The sequence below is a fragment of the Alternaria alternata genome (assembly GCF_001642055.1).
Source record: "Alternaria alternata strain SRC1lrK2f unplaced genomic scaffold CC77scaffold_17, whole genome shotgun sequence".
NCBI lineage: Eukaryota > Fungi > Ascomycota > Dothideomycetes > Pleosporales > Pleosporaceae > Alternaria > Alternaria alternata.
In genome coordinates this window covers 533,503-554,243 of record NW_017306206.1, presented here as the reverse complement: position 1 = coordinate 554,243, position 20,741 = coordinate 533,503, and the positions used below count along the sequence as shown (strand labels likewise).

The window sequence follows — 20,741 nt, the reverse complement described above, 5'->3', positions numbered from 1 at the left end:
AGCCTCACCGACTAACTGTGTGGACCGATGACATCCGTAGCGAGATCGCATGGAGCCAAAAATGCGCACAACGTCTTTCGAAAAGGTCCGCGACCAGGATCCCTACTGAAACGTCTTTGCGCAAAGTGCGGGAGACATACAGTTCTTGATCGACCCCTCATCAGTTAAAGTGGTTGTCCGAGCGTTAAGCCACGGATTCGCGAAGTCGCATGCCGCGCTACGTATGTACCTTTGCCATGATCGCTGGTGCACATGCAGGGTCGGAATTTTGGAAGCAAGATAACAGACGGCCATAATCCGGTCGAAACATGGCTTCCACACCAGAGCGGGTGTGTAGACTATCCGCGGACTGATTTCTGGGCTTCGCGCTACCATCGTCATGATAGTGTGGGTCCGAGATCATCAGACGATTGCGGGAGCACATGTAGACATAATTCCTTGGTCGCGTAATTCATAAGTAGCACGAGCCTCTAGGAAATCTTGTGGCGATTCATTCAGGGACGGTTGTCTGCAAAGGGGAACTACGGAAGCAGGTGTGTGGCATTGATTGTCGCACGGAGATCTCTCCAATAGACGCCCGGCACCACTTGCCAACGAATCCACAGCGCTTCACCCACTTTCGGGACCGGAAGCTTCCTTAGCATTCTGACTAGAATTGTGTGTGAAGGCGACCCGGAATGCGGTATTCGAGGACCCTTACGTGCTCGAGAAGGGTAGACGGGGTATCAGGGTGCTAAAGCTCGTCCTGTTCCTGTTCACATGGAGGGTACGCATGGTCTCGACGACAAGCAGCGTACCCGCCCATTGGCCATGTCTGACGTTGTTGAGATCGGCTCTCTTGCGCATGTGTAGTCGACAAGCGATTGAGTTGTCCTGTGGCATGCATTCTAGTCTGATTCAACCATTGGGCGCATGGCTGCCGCCGAGTTGTCCCATGTTTCGACTTCGCAGACAAGCACACAAGATGGGATGAAGACTAGGGCATCTCCCAGCTGCAGTACCGTTGCAGCCCTTTTGCGTGAGTGAGGGTGGGCTGTTCTTTGCGGTAGTGTATATGCTAGCTACCAATGGAGGCGCAATCGCATATATGCAGCAGGGAGGATGCGCTGTACTGTTTAGACGCACTCGACGATACAAATTTGATCCCAAGAGACTGTGAATGCAAAGGCGACCGCCATTTCGTGGTTCGAAGCGCATCTGGAAAGTGCGTCGTGACCTTGCGTGGTCCTAGTCGGTGTCTCTGTAGTTCGCTTGCGACATCTCTCATCTGCAACCCACCCTCCACACCATTCTCCTCAGTCCCACACCACCTCCTCCTTGTAAGCCTCCAACCTTCCCATCAAGCTCCCGATCCCTCTGAGATCGCACTCTGGCGCTCAGATAGAGTCAATCCTGCTCTGCGCATTCGGGTCGCTAACCTGCCATCCGCAGCCAGCGGCGGTAGACTCACGGAACCGGATCGAAGCATCTACTGCCCATCTGGCTTTGTAGACATCACTGTTGGTATGTACATGTCTCCATAGGCGCTTGCGACCGAGTTGGGCTCTACACTTGGTTGCGACGCCGCCCCTGGGTCTTCCGCGCTGTCGTCACATCCTCCCTGTAGTCCGCAAAGGGCCAGCGGTGACGAGTCGTCCAACCGCCTCCAGCCCAGCACAGGCGCCGTGGAACAGGACAAGGAGCACCCGACATGCCATCGAGCCTCATCAGCGACCATCTGCTAACATGTCGCCTTCCAGGCTCGACGCCCGTTTATCCTTCCCCGACCGCCTCTCGTCCCAAGCCCTTGCGACACCGGCAGCATCGGTGCGCCCCTCAGCCACCTACACATACAGAAGCTCGTTTTAGGGGCTTTGGAACACACTCTCAGCATCCGAGACATTGGTATGCAAGTTTCCAATATGCTTGCGGAACCGCGGGTTGCTGGCGCACAGCGCTGCCCTGAGGTGGAAGAGCTCCTAGCGGGCCGACACCACGACACCATGCATCCCGTATCTGGCTACGACATGATGCCCCAGAGGGAAGACTCTGGCATCATGGACGTCTACCCAAGCACCGAGACGGGCTCTGCGCATGAGTCCATGTCGCCCTCCAAGCAGACGCCCAAGAAGCACGTCAGCTTCGAGCTGCTGCTCCCCCAGTCTCCAGCCCACAAGGCCCGACTACCCATGCGAGTAGACATATACCCTCACGATACAACAGACTCCATCATCACCACAGTTAAGAACTTCTATGGTCTGTATGAGCGTCGAGGCGTCATCTTTGAGGACCGTCACGGCAACACGCTGATTGCGCGCTTCGAGAACTTCGAACACGGCATGACCGTCTACGTCCGAGTCTCACCAGAGACTCTCGATGCTGATGAATACTCTCCCGACCCCCATCAGCAGACCATCTCGCCTCGTCGCGCGCGACCCCACCTCGACGAAGCCTTCCAAATGCTCCCACCCATCCAGCACCACCAGGGCTCGAGAGCGGGGTCCCGCCATGCACGCCAGAGCCACTCCCCACACCCAGGACGTGGGCGGAGGAGCGCTTCAGTCAGCAAGCGCATGCGACCGTCCATAAAGAGTCGCGGCAACAGTTCGCATGGGAGCTTCGCTGACGCCAATGGCGACGGCTACAGTGACAGCGACGAGGAGCATGGCTCTGTCAGCAGCTCGCGACGCTCGAGGAAAGAGCCACTGGCGAGCGCTGAGATCAGCGTTGATAACATTGTTGAAGGTGGCCGCCGCAAGCGTGCAAAATTCGACAGCTCGGTAAGTACCTACAGTGGGCATGTATCGTGCATTAGTCTGACACTCGTTCCTTCCATAGGAGCTGCCTCTGTTCGTACCGCCTCAAGTCCCCATGACTGCTTCACAGTCGTCCGTATCCCCTCAGCGACGTATCAGCGGAAACACTGCTGGCTCGCCATACTCTGTCAATCAGCAGACATTCTCATACTCGCATCCGCTGCCCTCGCCGCAGAGTTATGGTCAGGGTGACAGTTCATACCTTCAAGGACTGGTCACACCCTACTCTACATCGAGCAATCAAGCTCAGGGGTACAAGTCTCGGGCGCGCGGCTCAGCGCAGCATTCCCACTATCGCTACTCTGGCAGCGGTGGAGCGCTCCCTACCCCTGACACCACTCTTGCGAGTATCAGTGTCATCTCTGATGAGGATGTCGCCCGTCAGCTCATGCGCTTGGGTGATGCGTCCAACTTCTCCACCCATGGTCGTACTTCCACTTCCACGCTCGATGATGCCTTTAGCGGAAAAGCCGCAGCATCTTCAAGCGACGAGAGCGCTGACGGTAGCGAGGACGAGAGTGAGCTTCCTCCTCTCGCGTACAACATGGCTCGGGCAATGAACGACCACACTCGTGTTTACGATGAGGCTGAGAGTAGCGGTGAGGACTACGAAGACGACCGAGATGAGTCTTTCAAGGGTCACAGTGATGAGATGATGTCAGGAGAACACGGCCATCGTGTGCACTCTGGTATCATCAAGGCCCATTCCGTGTCAAGCAAGTCCGGCAAGCCCAGCAAGCCTCGTGCCGTCTCTAAGAGCAAGTCCAAGGTCAATGGCACTAGCAAGACTCCATTGTCTCCGTCCTCTCTCCCCTCACAGTCACGCAAGGCTTCTAATGCGTCTTTGAACTTCCAGCATCAGCTTGGCGTCGACGAGGAGGATCTCTCGAGCAAGCCACGCTGCCAGCGCTGCCGCAAGAGCAAGAAGGGCTGTGACCGCCAACGACCATGCCAGCGCTGCAAAGATGCTGGTATCGGTGCCGAGGGATGCGTCAGCGAAGACGAAGGCAACGGCAGGAAGGGACGCTACGGACGTCACATGGGGGTCTCTGTTAAGAAGAACTCAGTCTCGTCAGCAACGTCGATGGCGCCTCCCCCGATGCATGACTATCACATGTCGATGGAAGGTTACTCAATGAGCACGGCGCTTGACAAGAGCAAGAAGCGCAAGAGGTAGCGATTGTCACTTCGTCTACTGTTGTCTCCAACATCAACTCACTCACACTCTTCTCTGGCGTTTTGGATAGCAAGCCCTCGCATTGCATCATTGGGTGGTATCTTTAGCGGCTGCCCGTCCTCTCCTTTCAGCAAGAGTAAAAGTGTCTTTTCACAGTCATTCTTACAGTTGTGCAGCGATGAGCGAGCAGAAGTTGAAATTGCTATGGTGTTATAGGTTAGAGATGGGCTGGACAGGGGTATGGGAGGCACGGCTGGGTAGAGGTTGGGAACGGAGTGTAGGCTGTCCATGTTGCACGCTTTGGCGACTCCATATGTTCTACTTCTAGCTTGTTTGATACAGTAGCGAATTTAGTGCGAGATATTCAATGATAAAAATTCAAAGACATGTCGTTGATGCTACTTATGTCATCTGCATGTACATGTACGGCACGAACCCTTGCACGGGTGAGGATTGGGTAACGGGTGCACAGCATTGCATGTGGTGCAGTCGGAGACGTCATGCCCAGTGTGAGTACATGCCAATCCGTGGACGACAGATGACAGTCCCGACGACCAAGGTACACTGATGTCATGCCATAGTGTGAGAGTGCCACGAGCCGTCTACCACTGGATCGGACCGGACTATTTTGAGACGAGGGCGAAAGCTTAAATCGGCAGGAACGGGTTTAAGTGGGGTCATGTGGCTTTACAGGGGTCAGGGCGAACCAAAAGGCAGAGGCTGTGCTCGTCTGCCTGCGATTATCCCCGGCATAAGGCGTGCCTCCGTTGGGAGGACAAGCCTTGTCTCGTCATACTTACTTCTTCTCCTCACCTCCCGCCCCCAGCGCCGTGTTTCCAGCCTCTCCATTACCCGGCAAGGAGAGGTTGCACGTCGACGGACGCCATCAATCGCTGCTCCTGTTGACTCGTCACCAGCCACAGCTGACGCTCCGACCGTCGATCACCCCACAGAACGCGACCGCGATGGCTGAAGGGTCAATCAAGTCGCGGATTGCGGCATTGAACCTCGAAGAAGTGCATACTCCTGTACCGGGAGCCAAACCGACGTATTCTTATGATGCCTCCACTGCTAAGAGGAAGCCGCCTCCGCCTCCGCCCAGCTCGCGCCCGCCCGCCTACTCGCGCCAGACAGTCAACAACCCACCAGTCCTCAGCAATGCGCCCACGTCGGCGCGACAACTCGGCAACCAGCCCATGGTAGTGCACGAATCCGAAAAACCCAAAGTCTCGCCCGCGCTACCTCCTCGCCCACCTCCGCGCAACGCCAGTACGCCTCGGCCATCACCAGCACTGGCACCGCGCAAGGCGTCCGAGCCAAGCGTGAGGAAGCGCGAGTCGTCTGAGTCGATTTCTACCATCGCTTCGGGCATATCGACACTGTCACTGGGCTCTGTCAAGACAAACGGGACAAGTCATAGCAATGGAAGTACTGGCACACTTTACCAGGTCAGGGCTCCAGCCTACGATCCGTCAAAGCTGCCACCACTGCCAGCCAAGAAAGCACCCGAAGACCCCAAACAGAGCAAGGCGACGCTTAACGCAATGAAGAGTAAAAGAGATTATGTGCCAGCTCAGGCGCTGCCACCCAAGCTGAAGACCCCTAGTGAGTACAGACAAAGACAGTCTGCTAGAACATGGCTAACGAAAACGCAAAGATCTTCCAGCAAGACCCTCCCTCCCTCCTAGACAGTCCATCACTCGCGAGCAATCGCCTCGGCCTGTGCCAGCGTTGCCACAGAGGCAATCTTCAAACGACACCTCCCGCACCAACAGAGCGATCGCACCACCGCCACCACGACGATCGGCGTTGGAGATGGGGTTCAACAATAAGGCTCCATCGCCTCCTCCTGTGCCTTCAACTCGGCCAGCAGCTGTTTCTTCTGACTCAGCACCGAATCTTGGAGCACCGCCACCCGTCCCAATGTCATCAAGACCAAACCTCAGCGCAATCATGGCTTCCAAGCCGAAACCAGGTGCAGTTGCAAGTTGCCTTGTGTGTCGGGACTTTTCAGGACCAGACAACCATGCTGCGCAGTTTCCTCGTGCTCAACTCCCCTCTTCCGATGTGGGTTGGCTTGCTCATCAACTGTGCTCTCAATTCTCCTCACCTACTGATAAAGCGCGAGCTATATTCACTTGGCTGCATCACAACGTTGACTACGATGCTCATTCGTTCTTCAACGGTACCATTTCGCCTTCTACCCCCGAAAAAACTATCGCATCAGGCCTGGCAGTATGCGAGGGGTACGCCGGTCTCTTCGCTGCTCTAGCTCTGAAAGCAGGTCTCGAGGCTATGGTATGTTCCGGTGCATCGAAAGGCTACGGCCATTCACCTCTGGAGCCTGGACAAGCTGTGCCACCCTACAAATCAACACATGCTTGGAATGCTGTCAAAATCGACAACGGAGAATGGAAGCTCATCGATTCCTGTTGGGGAGCTGGAGCGCTTGGGTGTCAGAACCGTGGTGAAGGGTACGTTTGAAAATATATTTCACTATTCGTCGATGCTGCATTAATGACTAACACCCACCAGATACATACGGTCCTTCAACCCTCGCCAATTCACCATGGACAACAACGAGTTTGGGTTAAAGCATTACCCGGGGGAGGCTTCTCACCAATTCCGTACTGATGGACGCATTATGTCATACGAAGAGTTTATGCGAGACGATCAAGGTGGACGCGTTCTTATATTCGGTGACGCCTCCAAGGAACATGGCCTTGGCGAGCGAACATTCGAACCATCACAGGCACAGATCAAAGTAAACGATCCATACGCCCCGGCGGTTGTTCGATTCCAAATGTCTTCGGTCTGTCCGCACTGGGACAATGCGCGCCATGGCAAGGGTGCGCCCTACGTTATGCTTCTGAGCGTTGCCGGTAGAGACGGGCGGAAACCGGACTACAAGACGTTCAACACGGACGGGCGCACTTGGTGGCTCGACGTACCTCGCATCGACCTCGGTGCACCGGGCCAGAAGATTTCCCTTAATGCAGTTACGGTCTTCAACGACAAGGATGCGCGTGGCATGAGCGTTGCTGCTTGGAATAACAAGACGGCGTACTCGTGCAAGTTTGGGGGCGTAGCCCAATGGGAGCTTGTTTGATGGGACACTGGAACATCGCGATTGACACGACGTAGAAGTCACTCGTGATGATGGAATTATTGTATGGATACCCTGGATTTGATGCGCTTTGCTTTTGGGCGATGATGCAAGCTTCTTTAGACAAACACGCGTAATGAACAATAATTATTCTTCCTTCTGTCTCCTATTCATGTGCTTCAGCAGTGTATGCGAAGAAACTCCTTTTCGATGAATTACACCTATTCCAGGTAATATACCCTAACGCTATATGCGTGGTCACGTTCTGGATAAAGTGAAAGGAAGAGGTTCATGTACAGCTCTGGGGTAGGTTTTGGTGTTTACGGTACAGTTTGGTGAAGAGCGATCTCGTTTCGTGTTCAAGCACCTGCATGTGAAGATGCAGCCCTAGATCAACAGCCGTTGGCGGCTGGTCTGTGGCTGACCGCTAGCGCCTTAGCACGATCCGCGAAATAGTGCACCTGGGGTATGGGCTCCTACCTGAGTGCTCTCCACCCTCAACTCGCCTGACCTGGGGGTCGCATCTTCGTCAACATTCTTCACGATAGCCCGCGAAGTCGCCTGTGAACAATTTTTGCCTTCCGCCCGGCTTTCAGGAAATATTGCTCCCCGAGGAACTTTCGCTTCGTCCTAAGGCTTTGGAGAACCTCCCTCGCCCACGCCCTCCACCGCCAATATGGCTTCCACTTTTGTTGGCTTATCGGTCGCGGTGACACTACAGAGCCCTCCAGGTGCTGTCGTGCTGGGTGTGGTTAGTGGTGTTGATCAACACACGGCTACTCTGACGCTTCAAGATGGTACGTTCTGGTCGGAGGCATTGTTTATTTGTGGGCATGCGCTGATGGTTACAGTCTTCTTCCCAAACTCTGGTCACCGTGTGCCTTCGTATAACGTCGAAGGACATATGATCGCCGATATCAAAGTCACCCCCTCTGCGCCCGCTCCTCAACCTCTTCCATCGCGATCCGAGCCTCCTGCATACCCGCGATATCCCCAGAACCATGTTCAGCACCCGCCACCGCATAGCGGACAACAGATTCCGCATCTCATCAGCCAACCGTCGTCGGGCCCGCCTACAGGCGCACCTGTCTACCAGAACGCTCGTCAAGCGCCCCGCCAAGTCGCTCCTCAGCCAACTCCAGCTGCGCCGTTCGTCGACCCCGCGATTCTTAGCATGGGGAAGCGCACCTCGACAGTTCCTTCGTTGAGCTCTGCCGTTGCTGCGCCTCCGCAGGAAGCTCCTGCCACGCCCATCAAGCCCATAGCTGCTGCAAGCGCTGCGGCTTTACCGAAAAACACGTCTCCGTTCGTGGGCCATGCAAAGAAGACAAACGTTCGAAAGCCGAGTGCAGCCACTCTAGAGGGCCCATTTTCGTCGCTGGACATCGCGGATGCTGAAGAGGCAGATAGTGAGGCGCGTACAGGACAGCTAGCTGCGCGAAGGGCAAGCATTACCAAGACCAGGACCGGCAAGCCAATGGATGATCCCAGTCCGCAGAAGAACGACGACAATGGCAAAAAGACTCGAAGAGGAGGCAAGTCTCGTAAGAAGGAGCTTGCTGCTCAAGAGAAGAAGAATGGCGACGTCGAGACTGTCAAGAAAGGGTATGTGATATTCAGATTCAGAGGCCACTAGTCCCATGTACAGAAACTAACTTCTACTAGCAAAGGCAATGGTTGGAGGAACACTCCAATGCTACAAGCCGCCGAACAGCCACAGACAAGAACTCCCGGGGTTATAGGCGGCAGAGTCGGTCTTGCAGCGGCAAACGCTTCGAATCGTAAGACAAAACGGCAGCAGGCGCTCGAAGCCACAAACGGTTGGGCTACAGAAGACGCGACAGATATCCAGGACATGCCCGAGTTCGACTTTCAGAGCAACCTCTCGAAATTTGACAAGCGCACGGTGTTCAATCAAATCAGGAACGAGGACACAACCGCAGATGAGGATCGTCTGGTCAGCTTTAATCGCCTGGCAAGGCCTGGAACACACGGTGGAAAGAACCTGCATCCTACAGAGAATGTGCTAGATCGGAAGCTGAAAAGTACCACAAACACAAGCTCTGAGGAAGAGGAAGATGAGTTCGGCAGCGGGCGCAACTCTAGACGTGCAATGTCCAGAGCCTCAGTCAAAAGGGCGCCAACACGGCAAGGCAGCGGTGTCCAGGCTGACTTGGATATGATGGGCTCAGGTGTATTGCCGCGCACCAACCGTTCGTTCGTCTTGAATCGACCTTATGCATCCTCACACGCTACCGGTAGCCCCAGGCCGGGTCGCGTTGCTTCACCACCAGAGTCACCTCTTGACTCGAGCGCGAAGGGCTGCTTACGTCTCACATCAAACAACCGCAAGTGCTTCGCTATCACTCCTGGTGCCATGCTGGCGGTCGAGGAGACTGCTGAAGTGGAGTTTGGTCTAAACGAGGATATCATGGCAGAGAGTTCAGGACGAGGCATCGCAGAAGTTGCTTTGACCGCGATAAATCCAGGCGGCAGACGTCTCGCACGCGACAATCCCAATGCCAACCCTGTCATTGTCGTCTTAGCTGGCAATCACCGTGGAGGTGCACGCGCCGTAGCAGCAGCACGGCACCTTGCTCAACGTGGACCGAAAGTCATGGTTGCACTACTTGGTTTCGAACGCAATGCAGACTGGGACAAGGATATCCGACGCCAGGTCGAACTTTTCCGGAAGTTTGGCGGCTCCGTTCGTGCATGGAGAGATACGGAAGAAGCTCTGAAGCGTCTACAAGCACCACCCGAGCTCATCATAGACGCCCTGCTTGGCCGTCACAAGGAGTTTGAGGCGCTTGGCGATGAAGATCAACGAGTGGTCCTCAACATTGTAGGTTGGGCAAATAAGTCAAGAGCAGCCTGTCTCGCTGTCGAAACGCCGTCGGGTGTGGGCGGCTCTACGGGTGAAGTCTCTATCTTAGAAGGCGAGCCACTGGAAGTTCGCGCGAAGTACATCGTATGTCTCGGTGCACCACGAACAGGTCTTGTAAAAGCGCTCCAGAACGGTGCTGGACGCGATCCACAGTGGCTTATCTGGATCGTCGATATTGGTGTCAACAGACCCTGGCGCAATGCTGGCATCAGCGGTGGCAAAGGCATAAAGTTTGGCGAGCAATGGGTCGTACAGGCGCAGTTCGAGGAACCAGCTACAGTGGACGGCGCACGGGCTTAGGATGCCTTTATGTCAGAAGCTGAAGAGGACTCGGGAGAAGATTACATCGTCAAGCGTTTGCGCCAGCGGCGCCAGCGAGGTGCAGTACAGAGGAGCTCGGTTTTGCCGAGTCTCAGCTAATACTCAGTGTGCATCCTGATTGTATTCGAGGATACCTCTTCAGGCATGACTACAGCTTGGCGAACAACGAGCTTTTCGGCAAGGAGTTGGAGGATGGATACTGTTGTCTAAGTCAGCGGATCTGTGATTTTACATGCATTGCGTGGGCGTTTGTCGTACGTACGTGTTGAGCATTGGCTTCCACTCTGGGTTGTAGGATGATTAACGGCATTATGGGACACCAAAAGCTATCGTTGAGTATTGAGTAGCCGAGGGGCATGGCGATGCTTAGAGCACGCGATAATACATCGTACTGAAGAAGTCTATAGCCCTATATTCGTCGTCTGTATATGTCTTTATCCTGGCCAACAAACATTCACACAGTCTGAGTTAGACAATGTCCACTCTCCGGATCGCATGTCAGCTCAACACGAGTCTCGATGACAGGACCGCACCACACGTGGAGGGTTGTCATCTGTTGCGATGGCGCGTTGCGCACTCTATCGTCCTATGGTTGTGACAGGAGCGTGATTGCGGTACCAGATCACAAATCCAAGGATGGATGCGCATTGAAGCATTGTTCAATACTATATTACCATGCAGTGATCGCAGTGGAATCAAAGGTGAGACCCAGCCTTCTTCCACTTGGGGCTTGTGTCCTTGTCCAGCCCGGTAACAAAACCGCATACCCTTTTGACAAGATCCTGGACTACTTCTTCAGGGTCATCGTCAAGATTGTGGTGTGCCCCTGGAATCACGCCACCATCTTCGTCATCTACAACCCCGCCGCCTTCGCGAATTATCCTTGTCCAGCGCTGAAGCAATGCTGCTCTGTCGATTTTTGCAGGCACATACGGGTCTTTGGATCCTAGCAGGAAGCATACCGGCGTGCTCTTCGGGATTTTGCCAAACGTTGTCGCAAAGTGTTCGTCGGAAAGGTCGCTCGAGAAGTAGTCGTCATCTCCACCCTTTGCGAGGAGGGAGTATGCCCGGTATGCGTTGAGTGGTCCCCCCATATCCTTGAATACAGCGTTGCTCTCGGGCGACAAGATCTCCTTGGCTTTGCCCATATCGATCAACTCCTTAGATTTCCTAATCGCTTCTTCCAGCTCTTTCCTTTTCTCCCCTTCTTTATAGTAGTCCTCCCATGCCTCTCGATCACTGACACCGCCCTGCAGTATGACCCCGTCCAATGGCTCCCTCCCCTCGTGTCCCTTCCCAAGCAGATATTCCATGATATCTTGACATCCCGTTGAGTGGCCCATGATTACAACCTTCGTCTCTGGCCGTAGCTTCCTAAAGTAGGACACGCATTCGCCGAGCTCACGCGCATCGCGAGCGAGGCTACCAGTACCCCAGCCTTTGTAGGACGAGGAGATGAGGACTTCGGATATGACCCAGTCAGATGGAAGTTTACTGGCGATGGCGGAGGGGTACGGAACGGTGAGGAGGCCATCTGTTAGGCCTCCGACCCAGAGCAAAGTGTTTGGCGCTGCGCTGGATAGTGGGCGAGGGTTGTGCTCGAATGCGATGAGGCGTTTGGAGTACTTATGAGCGATGCCGTTATATGCCATTGTTGCAATATTCAATTAGGGACGGGAAGACGAATCAGACACAAGTTCAGTCAATATTCTTTGGCAAAAGAAGCTCTTTTAGTGGGTTCAGACAATGATTTGATGAGAGTAGATAATAAGCACGAGCAAACAACAATCGCGTCGATGAAGCTCGACGCGACGTTTGGTGGGGGCGCAGATCAAAATCTAATCAGATGGCGGGGTAGCTTCTTTGCTGCCATCTGAGCTCTCTCCAACTCCTCTCAGCTTTCACATAAATGCACTCTTCACCGCTACAACCAAGCGTTTCAAAATTAGTCTGGATACAATTAAAGGATCTAAAGACTTGTGACACTGTTCGTGTTTGTGGGTTTGCTGATTATAATTTGATGTTGGCAGCAAGACAGAGTTTATTAGATATGCACCTATTCCAAGTTTCTCCCGGATGGGGTTTGTGATGCCAGAGCATCTAGAGCTAAGCCATATCGACTGAACTCTGTGTGAGTTCCGATTATGGTTCCCGAAGATGAGCAGGCGTCCTCGCTCGTCAGCTTGACTAGGGTACAGATGATGTCCATTGTTAGTCGAAGCTGCATCATTTACATCTTCTTTTGACGAAAACGTCTTTGCAAGGACACGACCTTTGCAGTGGCAGAGAAAGCTGTTTGTGCCCAAGGTTGTTGATCGGGCTACGTGCTGTAAGCGCTCCGGTCATCCGATAGCAATAGCGAAATAAGCAAGCATGTTCCCATACAACAACCTTAACATAATCCATCTTGCACCAAGTGAGGCTTCTCGTAGTCATTATGCGTGCTGAAGGAGCGGTTGGAAATCGAGCAGCTGTTCCGGCATCACCCAGAAGAGGAAGCCGGCACCTCTGCTGACATCTCGGGGTTCGGGGGAAGGTGCGACCCCACTGGACGCAAGCTACCCCTCACAGCCATATGCGTAACCCCACTTAGAGCTCTGGGGCTCTCCAAATGCCTGGAAACAAGACGGAACACGGACGCGTTTCCGTGTGGCCACAGCAACACGGCATATGTCAAATGACATGAAGGATTGGGCGAAATGATTTACGTGTCGTCGGGTCGGGTATTGAGGGATTGATTAGTTCCTCGTCATGCTCTTCAATTTCCATCTGCCCTTTGTGCAATCTCTCCATACTTTCGGCACATTCCATTGAATTGAACATACAACAGCCACAATGTCGTGTTAGTATCCTTGTCTTGCATACACACGAATTATCAGCCTAACACACGCAGCGAGACACTTCATTCACGACCCGACACACCTCGTCGAAACTGCCCTTCTTAGCATCCCACAAACAAACCCTTCGGTGCAATGCGATATAAACAACAAAATCATCTACCGTAAGAATGGCGCATCACAAGTCAGTATAGTTTCTGGAGGCGGCAGCGGTCATGAGCCCTCATTCGCGTCTTTCGTCGGTGCTGGCCTACTATCTGGAGCAGTCGCAGGCACAATCTTCGCATCTCCAAGTGCAGAGCAGGTGCGAAGATGTATCTTGCATCGCATTCAGAAAGACAAGGGTGTACTCGTGATAGTAATGAACTACACCGGCGATGTGTTGAACTTCGGCATGGCAGTCGAGAAGGCGCGCGCTGCAGGTATTGAAGTCGACATGGTGGTGGTCGGCGACGATGCAGGTGTAGGGCGCGCAAAGGGAGGAAAGGTTGGACGAAGAGGTATTGCGGGAACAGTACTTGTACAGAAGACTGCTGGTGCGCTCGCTGCGAAAGGGTGCGCAACCATACCAGTTCTATGGCTTACAGGTTGACGATCGCTAATATGACTGTAGAGCGAGTCTCAAGGATGTAACGCACATGGCACAACTCGTCGCAGACAACACCGTCTCGATTGGATCTTCCTTGGCGCATGTACATGTTCCAGGTCGGCGAGAGGCAGAGGAAGACGAGCTTGCGGAAGGCTTAGTTGAGATTGGAATGGGCATTCACAACGAAGCCGGCTCTGAGCGCAAGTCGACCGATCTCCCTGGCCTTGTGAAGACGATGTTATCGCACTGTTTGGACGTCGCGGACCAGGATCGCAGTTTCTCTAAGATCACCGACAAGGACGATGTGGTGCTGCTAGTCAACAACCTAGGAGGTGTCAGTCCACTCGAGCTCAGTGGGATCACGAACGAAGTCGTCGACCAACTAGCGGACAACTTTAAGATCAAACCAGTGCGAATTCTGGCTGGTACCTTTATGACCAGTCTGAACGGACTGGGCTTCAGCGTCAGCTTGCTAAGAGTCGCTGACGCTTCTATGCTTGAACTGCTCGATGCACCCGCAGAGGCGAGTGGCTGGTCAGCGGCAATTAGTAGCAGCACATGGGCACGACGAGAAGAAGCGAAAAAGAGCGAGGAGCAGGTAGACGAAGAAGAGGTCCAGCCAAGTGACCTGAGGGGTAAGTACCTGCCGCGTTGCACAGGGTATGTGCTAACTTGGACAGTCAACTTTGCTCAGGCCAAATCAACATTGGCAGTCGCATTGAACAGGCTCATCGAGGCTGAACCAGATGTGACCAGATACGATACTATAGTGGGGGACGGCGATTGCGGCATCGGACTCAAGCGCGGCGCAGAAGGTAAGTTATCGTCACGTGTGCATTGTTACCTAGCGCTGACACCCAGCAGCAATTCTGAAGATGCTCGAAACGGCAGATAAGACGGATGATCTGTTGATCCTCATGAATCACATCATTCAAGTGGTGGAACTGGCTATGGACGGCACGTCAGGCGCAATCTATGCCATCTTCCTGAATGCGCTGGCCCATGGGTTGCGACAAAATGCGCCTTCGTCACCACAGCCTGTCACACCCGCAATCTGGGCCAAAGCCCTGGACTCGTCTCTCAAGGCACTTGGCAAATACACTCCTGCCAAACCAGGAGACCGAACACTGATGGATGCGCTCTATCCGTTCGTTGAGACATTATCCAAGACGGAAAGTATCGAAAAAGCGGCTGCAGCGGCACAAGGTGGTGCTCAAGGGACGAAAGGTATGAAAGCGAGCTTGGGGCGAACGGTGTATGTTGGAGGCGAGGGATTCCAGGAGGTGCCAGACCCTGGCGCGCATGGCCTTGCAGAGCTTCTGTTGGGCCTGAGTGATGGATTGAAGAAGTAGAAGTTGGGTATCGTTGTTTGATTCGTTCGGTGTTCATCGCCGTTGCGACGGTTATGTAACTTTTAATTCATCCAAACTCCATTTCGCGTGCCTCGATCTGGCGCTACCGTCCCAAATGCCCACTACATCCGAGCTCTTATGATAGCAAAACAAGAATGACCGAGTCGCCTCGTAGGAACCTAGATGGATCAGCGAATGCGCATATATGATTGGTATGTGAACGCACAGCTTAGAGATGAAGCGATCCTTGTTAACCTTCCTTCCGTAGCTGCCGTTGGCTAACCGGGGAGTCTCAGTCCACATCTCTTTCGCGTTCTCGAGAACCATATTGCAATGACGGTCGAAAGCCTTCACACGTGCGAGAATCTTGCGGTTGTTTCGGCACGAGATTAGGACTTGTGTGCGCGAGCGGACGGCGGTCTGGAGGATAGAGAGGGGACCGGTGGTGAGCTCATGTTCTTCGACCTGGGCAACTTCGTACTCGCTAGGCAGCAATGTCAGTATGTATAGGAACTGAACGTGCAAGGGCGTACATACGTCAACTCAGAACGGGGCTTGGAAAGAAGCTCTCTGCGCAATGTTAGCTCATATAGCGGTGAACTGTCTGGCAATGATACGTACTGAATCTTTGCGTCCACCATTTTGTCGGCTTGGATATAGGGCAAAGAGGAATAAGCTTGAAACTATCACAGTCAACTTGCAGCTCTCAAGCTTCTGCCTGCGAATTTTGATATACTGCGCGGAGGAATAGCGCGCAAGGATGAGGTCCGGCAAAAGATATGCACAGACCAAGGGCGGGTTGACTGACCTAGTGTGAGAAAGGAGGACACCACGGCAACGCGCTTTGATGAGGTGGATCGGTCGGCGATGGTATGAAGCAGGGCGATGAAGTGAGCGAGCTTGGCAGAACTGGGAGCTGGAGCTGCACTTTTTCCGTTGCCGAGCCAATCAACGCGTCGTCTGTGGGGCTGGAACTTTGGCATGGAAGGTGCGTCACGCGTCTTTGTCCTCCCCGCGTTAGCGCGGCGCGGGTAGCGTCAAACCTCCGAGCTCGTGCGTCCATCTTCACTTTCACCTCACGACATCATTAACGACGCCATCCACGTTCCTTTTCTTCCCTTCTTCTACGCGTGCTGCTGCCTGTTTCGAAAGTATCTGCATGCGAAAGTACTTAACGACCCATTTACCCCGCCAATTCGTCTTCCAGTCGCTTTTAGTCTCGCTTCTTAGTTCACCTGCAACGCGTTCGCGATGATCGCACGCCAGCCACCGATCGCGATATAACACTGACCACCACCCTTCTATCCACGACAACCTTCCCATCCCCTCTCCAACACGGCCAGCCTATCCTTTGTCAACTCAATAGGTAGCCATGTCGACACCATCTGGTACTACGCCGGATCTCGGTGCTTCACAGCACGCCCACACACCGTCCGTCACCGAGGATAGCACCATGGACGAAATCCCGCGCAGGCAAATGCGAGGCAAGCATATCTGCTCATTCATCACGTTTCCTTCTAACACAGCTGCACTACAGTCAAGGTACTCTACACGTTCGACGATCAGAACAAGTCGAATTGTCTGGCCCGTCTGCCAAGCGTGCTGAATGTGCCTGTCGTATCGCTGGACGAAACTACCGAAGTGGGAGTCATCGAACTCAAGACCTGCATTCAGGCTATTGTAGCTGCAAGGTGGGTCGACTCCCTTGCTTATTGGTTGCAAGAAACAGTGCTCACTACTGCAGTCCTGAGCTCGTGGCCAAACTAGGTCATGATTTCACCGTATACGCTTACGATTTTTCCGAGTACGAAACGCCGCTGGTAGGCCAAGGCATGCTGTCATGGATTCTTGCCTCAGCATCGTCCACTCCTAATGCCCCTGCCAAAGATTCCCAAACCATGGTCACAGGTCGCGTGTGCAAAAATATTCTTGGCATCTTTTCGAATGGGGTCAAAGAGACTCTAGAGGTCAAACTGAAGCTGGTGCCTGTTCCGACATGCATGCAAAAGGAATACGTGGAGAACATGGAGCGGTATCACAGTCTCAGTCAGCTGATGCCTGAAGGTTTCGACTACAACGCCTGGTCCGACTTTCTAAGAGAGAATCCAACATTAGGTCATTTGGCCCAACCAAGCCCATACCCTGCACAGCCTTCGCCACGACCTTCCATTGGTGGTGTTGAGCCATTCCACCAGATGCTCACACGCCATAGCCCGTCCCAGGAGCCACCCCGGAATGACTCCTTTTATGATCAGTCCAACATGTCTTTCATGTCTCAGCCGACTAGGGCATCCAGCCCTGCTATGAGTACTCTCTCATTCCACCACTATCAGTACAACCCTCCGTCACGACCAACGTCACGGGCCTCCGTGCGGAGTGAAGCCGCCCCGCCGCCTCAGCAACTGCACTTCAGCGATCCTTATGTAATCGAGCAGCAGGAGGACGGACCCCCAAAGAAGAGGGCTCGAATCACGCAAACCACGAGGCCTCGGAACACGCCGCTGAACGCCCATAACGATTCACTGCGAGTGACGGCCAGCACAGCAGCATCTGTACGTCTCCTCAAACCTGCTCTTAGCACCTCAGGAGCTGCTTCAGACATGGTGCCCCGTGCGCCAACCCCTCGCCCTGGCGAGAAGTTCGGTCAACGAGGATCACGCCGCCCTCCAGCCCCAAGCACTTTAAGACATGCATCTATGGATGGAGGACGACCGTATATGTCTCCTTACGAGTCTAGTGCCTTCTCGGATAATGCACTGGAGTCGGCGGACGAGAGAGATGGAAGCCCTGGAGATACCCCAATGCCTTCGTCGCCTCCTATTGGACCGAATCGAACCGCGTCACCCGATGGTTCAAGCCCGAATCTCCCAACACTGCCCCCGAATGACTCCGGTTTCGTTAGCGATATGCCAACAAGCCGAGATGGTAATAGTATGGAGCTTGACAAGCTTTGGCATGATGGAACATTACAAGAGCAATGCCGCAAGTCTATTACACAGCCAGTCACTGAGAGCATCGAGATGGACATGGGGACTGCTCATGCCTTCGATTTTGATACCATGGACCAGGATATCTTCAGCTCGGTATATTTCCAGGGTCAAGACACGAATGACGATAACGATCTGACCGCAAGGCTTTCGATGGCACAACAGAGTAACAATCTTGACAATCAGACTACCGACGCATTCCAAAAGTCACGAGCTACAGTGTCGACAGCTGGCTCGCCTGATGGTATGGTGTCGCAGGTTTCACCCACAGCGGAAAGCGAAGCACCAGTCTACAGTCGCTCCGCTACCCCGAATCCTCCCCCGAAGCAAACAAAGTCGTCCAAGCCAAGAGGACTTCCCAGGTCTCATACATGGTCTGGAGCTGAGCCCATGTCTGATGCACCTACACCGTCAGAATACGGGTATCCCCGAAGTGGATCAGGTGCGAAGAGGAAAAGAATCATCAAGAACAAACTCGATGCGGCTATCCGGAAAGGCGAAATGCCAACCCATTGTGTAAACTGCGGAGAGATCGACACAGTCACATGGAGGAAAGCTTATACACGTGTGGAGAAAGGCTCGCCCAAAGACATCGAGCTATCCACTGACTCAGCTGGCACCGACATTATCGCATATGAAGTAATCGAACCGACATCTGAGGATGGCGAACTAAAATACCGCATCTTCAAGAACAACCTGACGCGCGAAGACAAGGACATAGTAGCTGCAAAGTCCTCTGATGCGTTCGAGGAGCTCAATTTGTGCAACCCATGTGGACTCTGGCTTATCAAGAAGTTTTCGATGAGACCGCAGAAGGTGTGGGATAGAGCTGCGCGCCTCGCAAACCGAAAGAAGCAGCAGAAGGTAGCACGCTCTAAGTCTATGAGCGGTGGTGACGATCTCATGTCTGACGCTGTCTTGCCTGAGTCTGAACCTGCCATGCCTGCTGAACAAGAGCAGAGTGCTTCATCTATCGATAGGACTCATGACGGGACGATGGCACCACCAGTTGTTGCGCCTAGCGCGCGTGGACTTGATTCTGAAGCTGCACAGGCTGCTCTGGAACGAGCCCTTGAGTCCAGCCCTGTCGGAGTAAGAGGAAGCAAGGCATCTCCCATCGAAATCGACCAAGATCTTACGCCGAAGCCTACAAGGCGACTGCTTTTTCCTTCACCTAGGAAGCAAGGTCGGCGCAAGACTCTGGCTGAACCACCACCTGCCCCTGTCACTGAGCCAATCGCCACTCCAATGTACCTCCCTGACGATGACGCACCTAAGAAGCCCCGTTGTCAACGATGCAAGGAGCTCAAGAGAGGCTGTGACCGTGAGCGACCATGTGGCCGTTGCGAAAACGCTGGTATAGGTCACGACGGCTGCATTCCATGTGTGACAAAGCAAACGTATTGGTTCGAGCAACCTGTGGTGCAAGTGGCTACCGTTGATCAAGAAAACCCTGACAAGGAGAACTGCCCGCCTCCTACTGCAGAGGCAGATGACCTGGCCCATCTTTTCGAGGATTCTGCCCCGCCAAAGACTACGCCGAAGAGCACACCTAAGAAGGACCAAATAGCCCAAGACCCCTTGAAGACCCCTACTCCAAGCACGCGCAAACGCATTGCCCTGACACCGAGGCGAGGTGCAGGGAACGGAGATGCGCCTTCGACGCCATCCCGTAATATCCTGACTCCTCGTACCACACGTGCGGCAACAGCTGCACCCGACACACCGTTCACCCGTCAACTCAACGCGCTGTTATCTGACCACCCAATCTCGTCACCTTCCCAGGCTATTGATTTTTCAGCCTTCCCTACATTCACCACGCCCGGTCGCACTGATGCTCAATTTAGCGAGTTTTTGCCTGACGACTTTCTTTCCAGTGATATGCCTGCGAGCAGCTCGCCATCGAAGAACGGCTCGCTGGGGCTTGGTTTTGACCTCTACGAAGATCCAAACACGTCTACTGTGGGATTATGGAGTGGAGATAACATCTTCGACAACGAAACCATGATGTTGGACATGAAGAATGGCTCCAGGCGCGGTAGTGTAGATGGAGATGACGGACCAGATGCCGCTACGTTGCTCAAGATGAACGTCGGCGGTATGACTGTTGACTTTGCCGCCATGATTGAGGAAGTTGTTGGTGCTGCCAACAAAGAGGCAGACCCGACCAAAGCCACGAGTAAATACTCAGAAAAGGATATTAAGCTGGAGCCTGAGAGTCCAGAGGCTGAGAGTGAAGGCGCGGGCAAGACACCCGACGAGCCTACGGTTTGAGGCTTAGGACTTATCACGGCGTTACGATTCTACATACCCATCACTCTGATTACCAAGGCGTTTAGCGATCTGCGTATTCATGGCATGAACAAACGAGGGATGATCAATTTTGTATACTAGTTCTTACACATCTGCTCAGAGCTTATGCTCAGCAGGCTGTTCGCAAATAAGCGCGATTCACGTCTTTATATACCCAATAAACAGCTTAGACTATACCTGTTCTTCCTTCATTCCGCTCTCCTTGTCATCCAATCTTCTGGCTCTACCCACCATTGCAGACTGAACATGTCTCCCGAACTGTTGTGTTTGTTCGATTAGTGTATGTCCGCAGAGAGTATATGTGGCGTTGTAGAAGTTGTACATTACGCCGTGTGGGGGCCGAGAATGTGAGGTTGTAAACGAAGCCGTTCGATCTT

The 20,741-nt window shown here is 53.6% G+C and overlaps 7 protein-coding genes across 7 annotated transcripts; 5 read left to right on the top strand and 2 right to left on the bottom strand.

Moving 5' to 3' along the window:
* Positions 1-1,901: 1,901 nt before the first annotated feature.
* Positions 1,902-3,972, top strand: CC77DRAFT_1063917 (zinc finger-containing protein; the record flags this gene model as incomplete). Its single annotated transcript, XM_018528677.1, has 2 exons — positions 1,902-2,759; positions 2,818-3,972. 2 exons carry the CDS (start codon positions 1,902-1,904, stop codon positions 3,970-3,972), a joined length of 2,013 nt encoding a protein of 670 aa, XP_018383352.1.
* A 754-nt stretch (positions 3,973-4,726) lies between these two features.
* CC77DRAFT_1022811 (hypothetical protein) lies at positions 4,727-7,240 on the top strand. The gene is made up of 3 exons (XM_018525543.1): positions 4,727-5,577; positions 5,630-6,446; positions 6,508-7,240. Exons 1-3 carry the CDS (start codon positions 4,938-4,940, stop codon positions 7,079-7,081), a joined length of 2,031 nt encoding a protein of 676 aa, XP_018383351.1. The 5' UTR covers positions 4,727-4,937; the 3' UTR covers positions 7,082-7,240.
* Positions 7,241-7,644: 404 nt separating this feature from the next.
* On the top strand, positions 7,645-10,623 carry CC77DRAFT_242619 (YjeF_N domain-containing protein). The gene is made up of 3 exons (XM_018530831.1): positions 7,645-7,875; positions 7,930-8,683; positions 8,744-10,623. Exons 1-3 carry the CDS (start codon positions 7,755-7,757, stop codon positions 10,263-10,265), a joined length of 2,397 nt encoding a protein of 798 aa, XP_018383350.1. The 5' UTR covers positions 7,645-7,754; the 3' UTR covers positions 10,266-10,623.
* An 8-nt stretch (positions 10,624-10,631) lies between these two features.
* On the bottom strand, positions 10,632-12,106 carry CC77DRAFT_1022808 (DUF1749-domain-containing protein). The gene has a single exon (XM_018525542.1). It carries the CDS (start codon positions 11,936-11,938, stop codon positions 10,982-10,984), a length of 957 nt encoding a protein of 318 aa, XP_018383349.1. The 5' UTR covers positions 11,939-12,106; the 3' UTR covers positions 10,632-10,981.
* Positions 12,107-12,950: 844 nt separating this feature from the next.
* Positions 12,951-15,147, top strand: CC77DRAFT_1022806 (dihydroxyacetone kinase). Its single transcript, XM_018525541.1, has 5 exons — positions 12,951-13,128; positions 13,180-13,678; positions 13,737-14,347; positions 14,393-14,527; positions 14,577-15,147. The coding sequence occupies exons 1-5, from the start codon at positions 13,122-13,124 to the stop codon at positions 15,062-15,064; spliced, it is 1,740 nt and encodes a 579-aa protein (XP_018383348.1). The 5' UTR covers positions 12,951-13,121; the 3' UTR covers positions 15,065-15,147.
* A 53-nt stretch (positions 15,148-15,200) lies between these two features.
* On the bottom strand, positions 15,201-15,705 carry CC77DRAFT_1063912 (small nuclear ribonucleo protein Sm D2; the record flags this gene model as incomplete). The annotated part of the gene is made up of 4 exons (XM_018528676.1): positions 15,201-15,243; positions 15,291-15,548; positions 15,602-15,634; positions 15,686-15,705. 4 exons carry the CDS (start codon positions 15,703-15,705, stop codon positions 15,201-15,203), a joined length of 354 nt encoding a protein of 117 aa, XP_018383347.1.
* A 437-nt stretch (positions 15,706-16,142) lies between these two features.
* On the top strand, positions 16,143-20,536 carry CC77DRAFT_1022804 (hypothetical protein). The gene is made up of 3 exons (XM_018525540.1): positions 16,143-16,548; positions 16,602-16,755; positions 16,809-20,536. The coding sequence occupies exons 1-3, from the start codon at positions 16,437-16,439 to the stop codon at positions 20,323-20,325; spliced, it is 3,783 nt and encodes a 1,260-aa protein (XP_018383346.1). The 5' UTR covers positions 16,143-16,436; the 3' UTR covers positions 20,326-20,536.
* Positions 20,537-20,741: the final 205 nt, after the last annotated feature.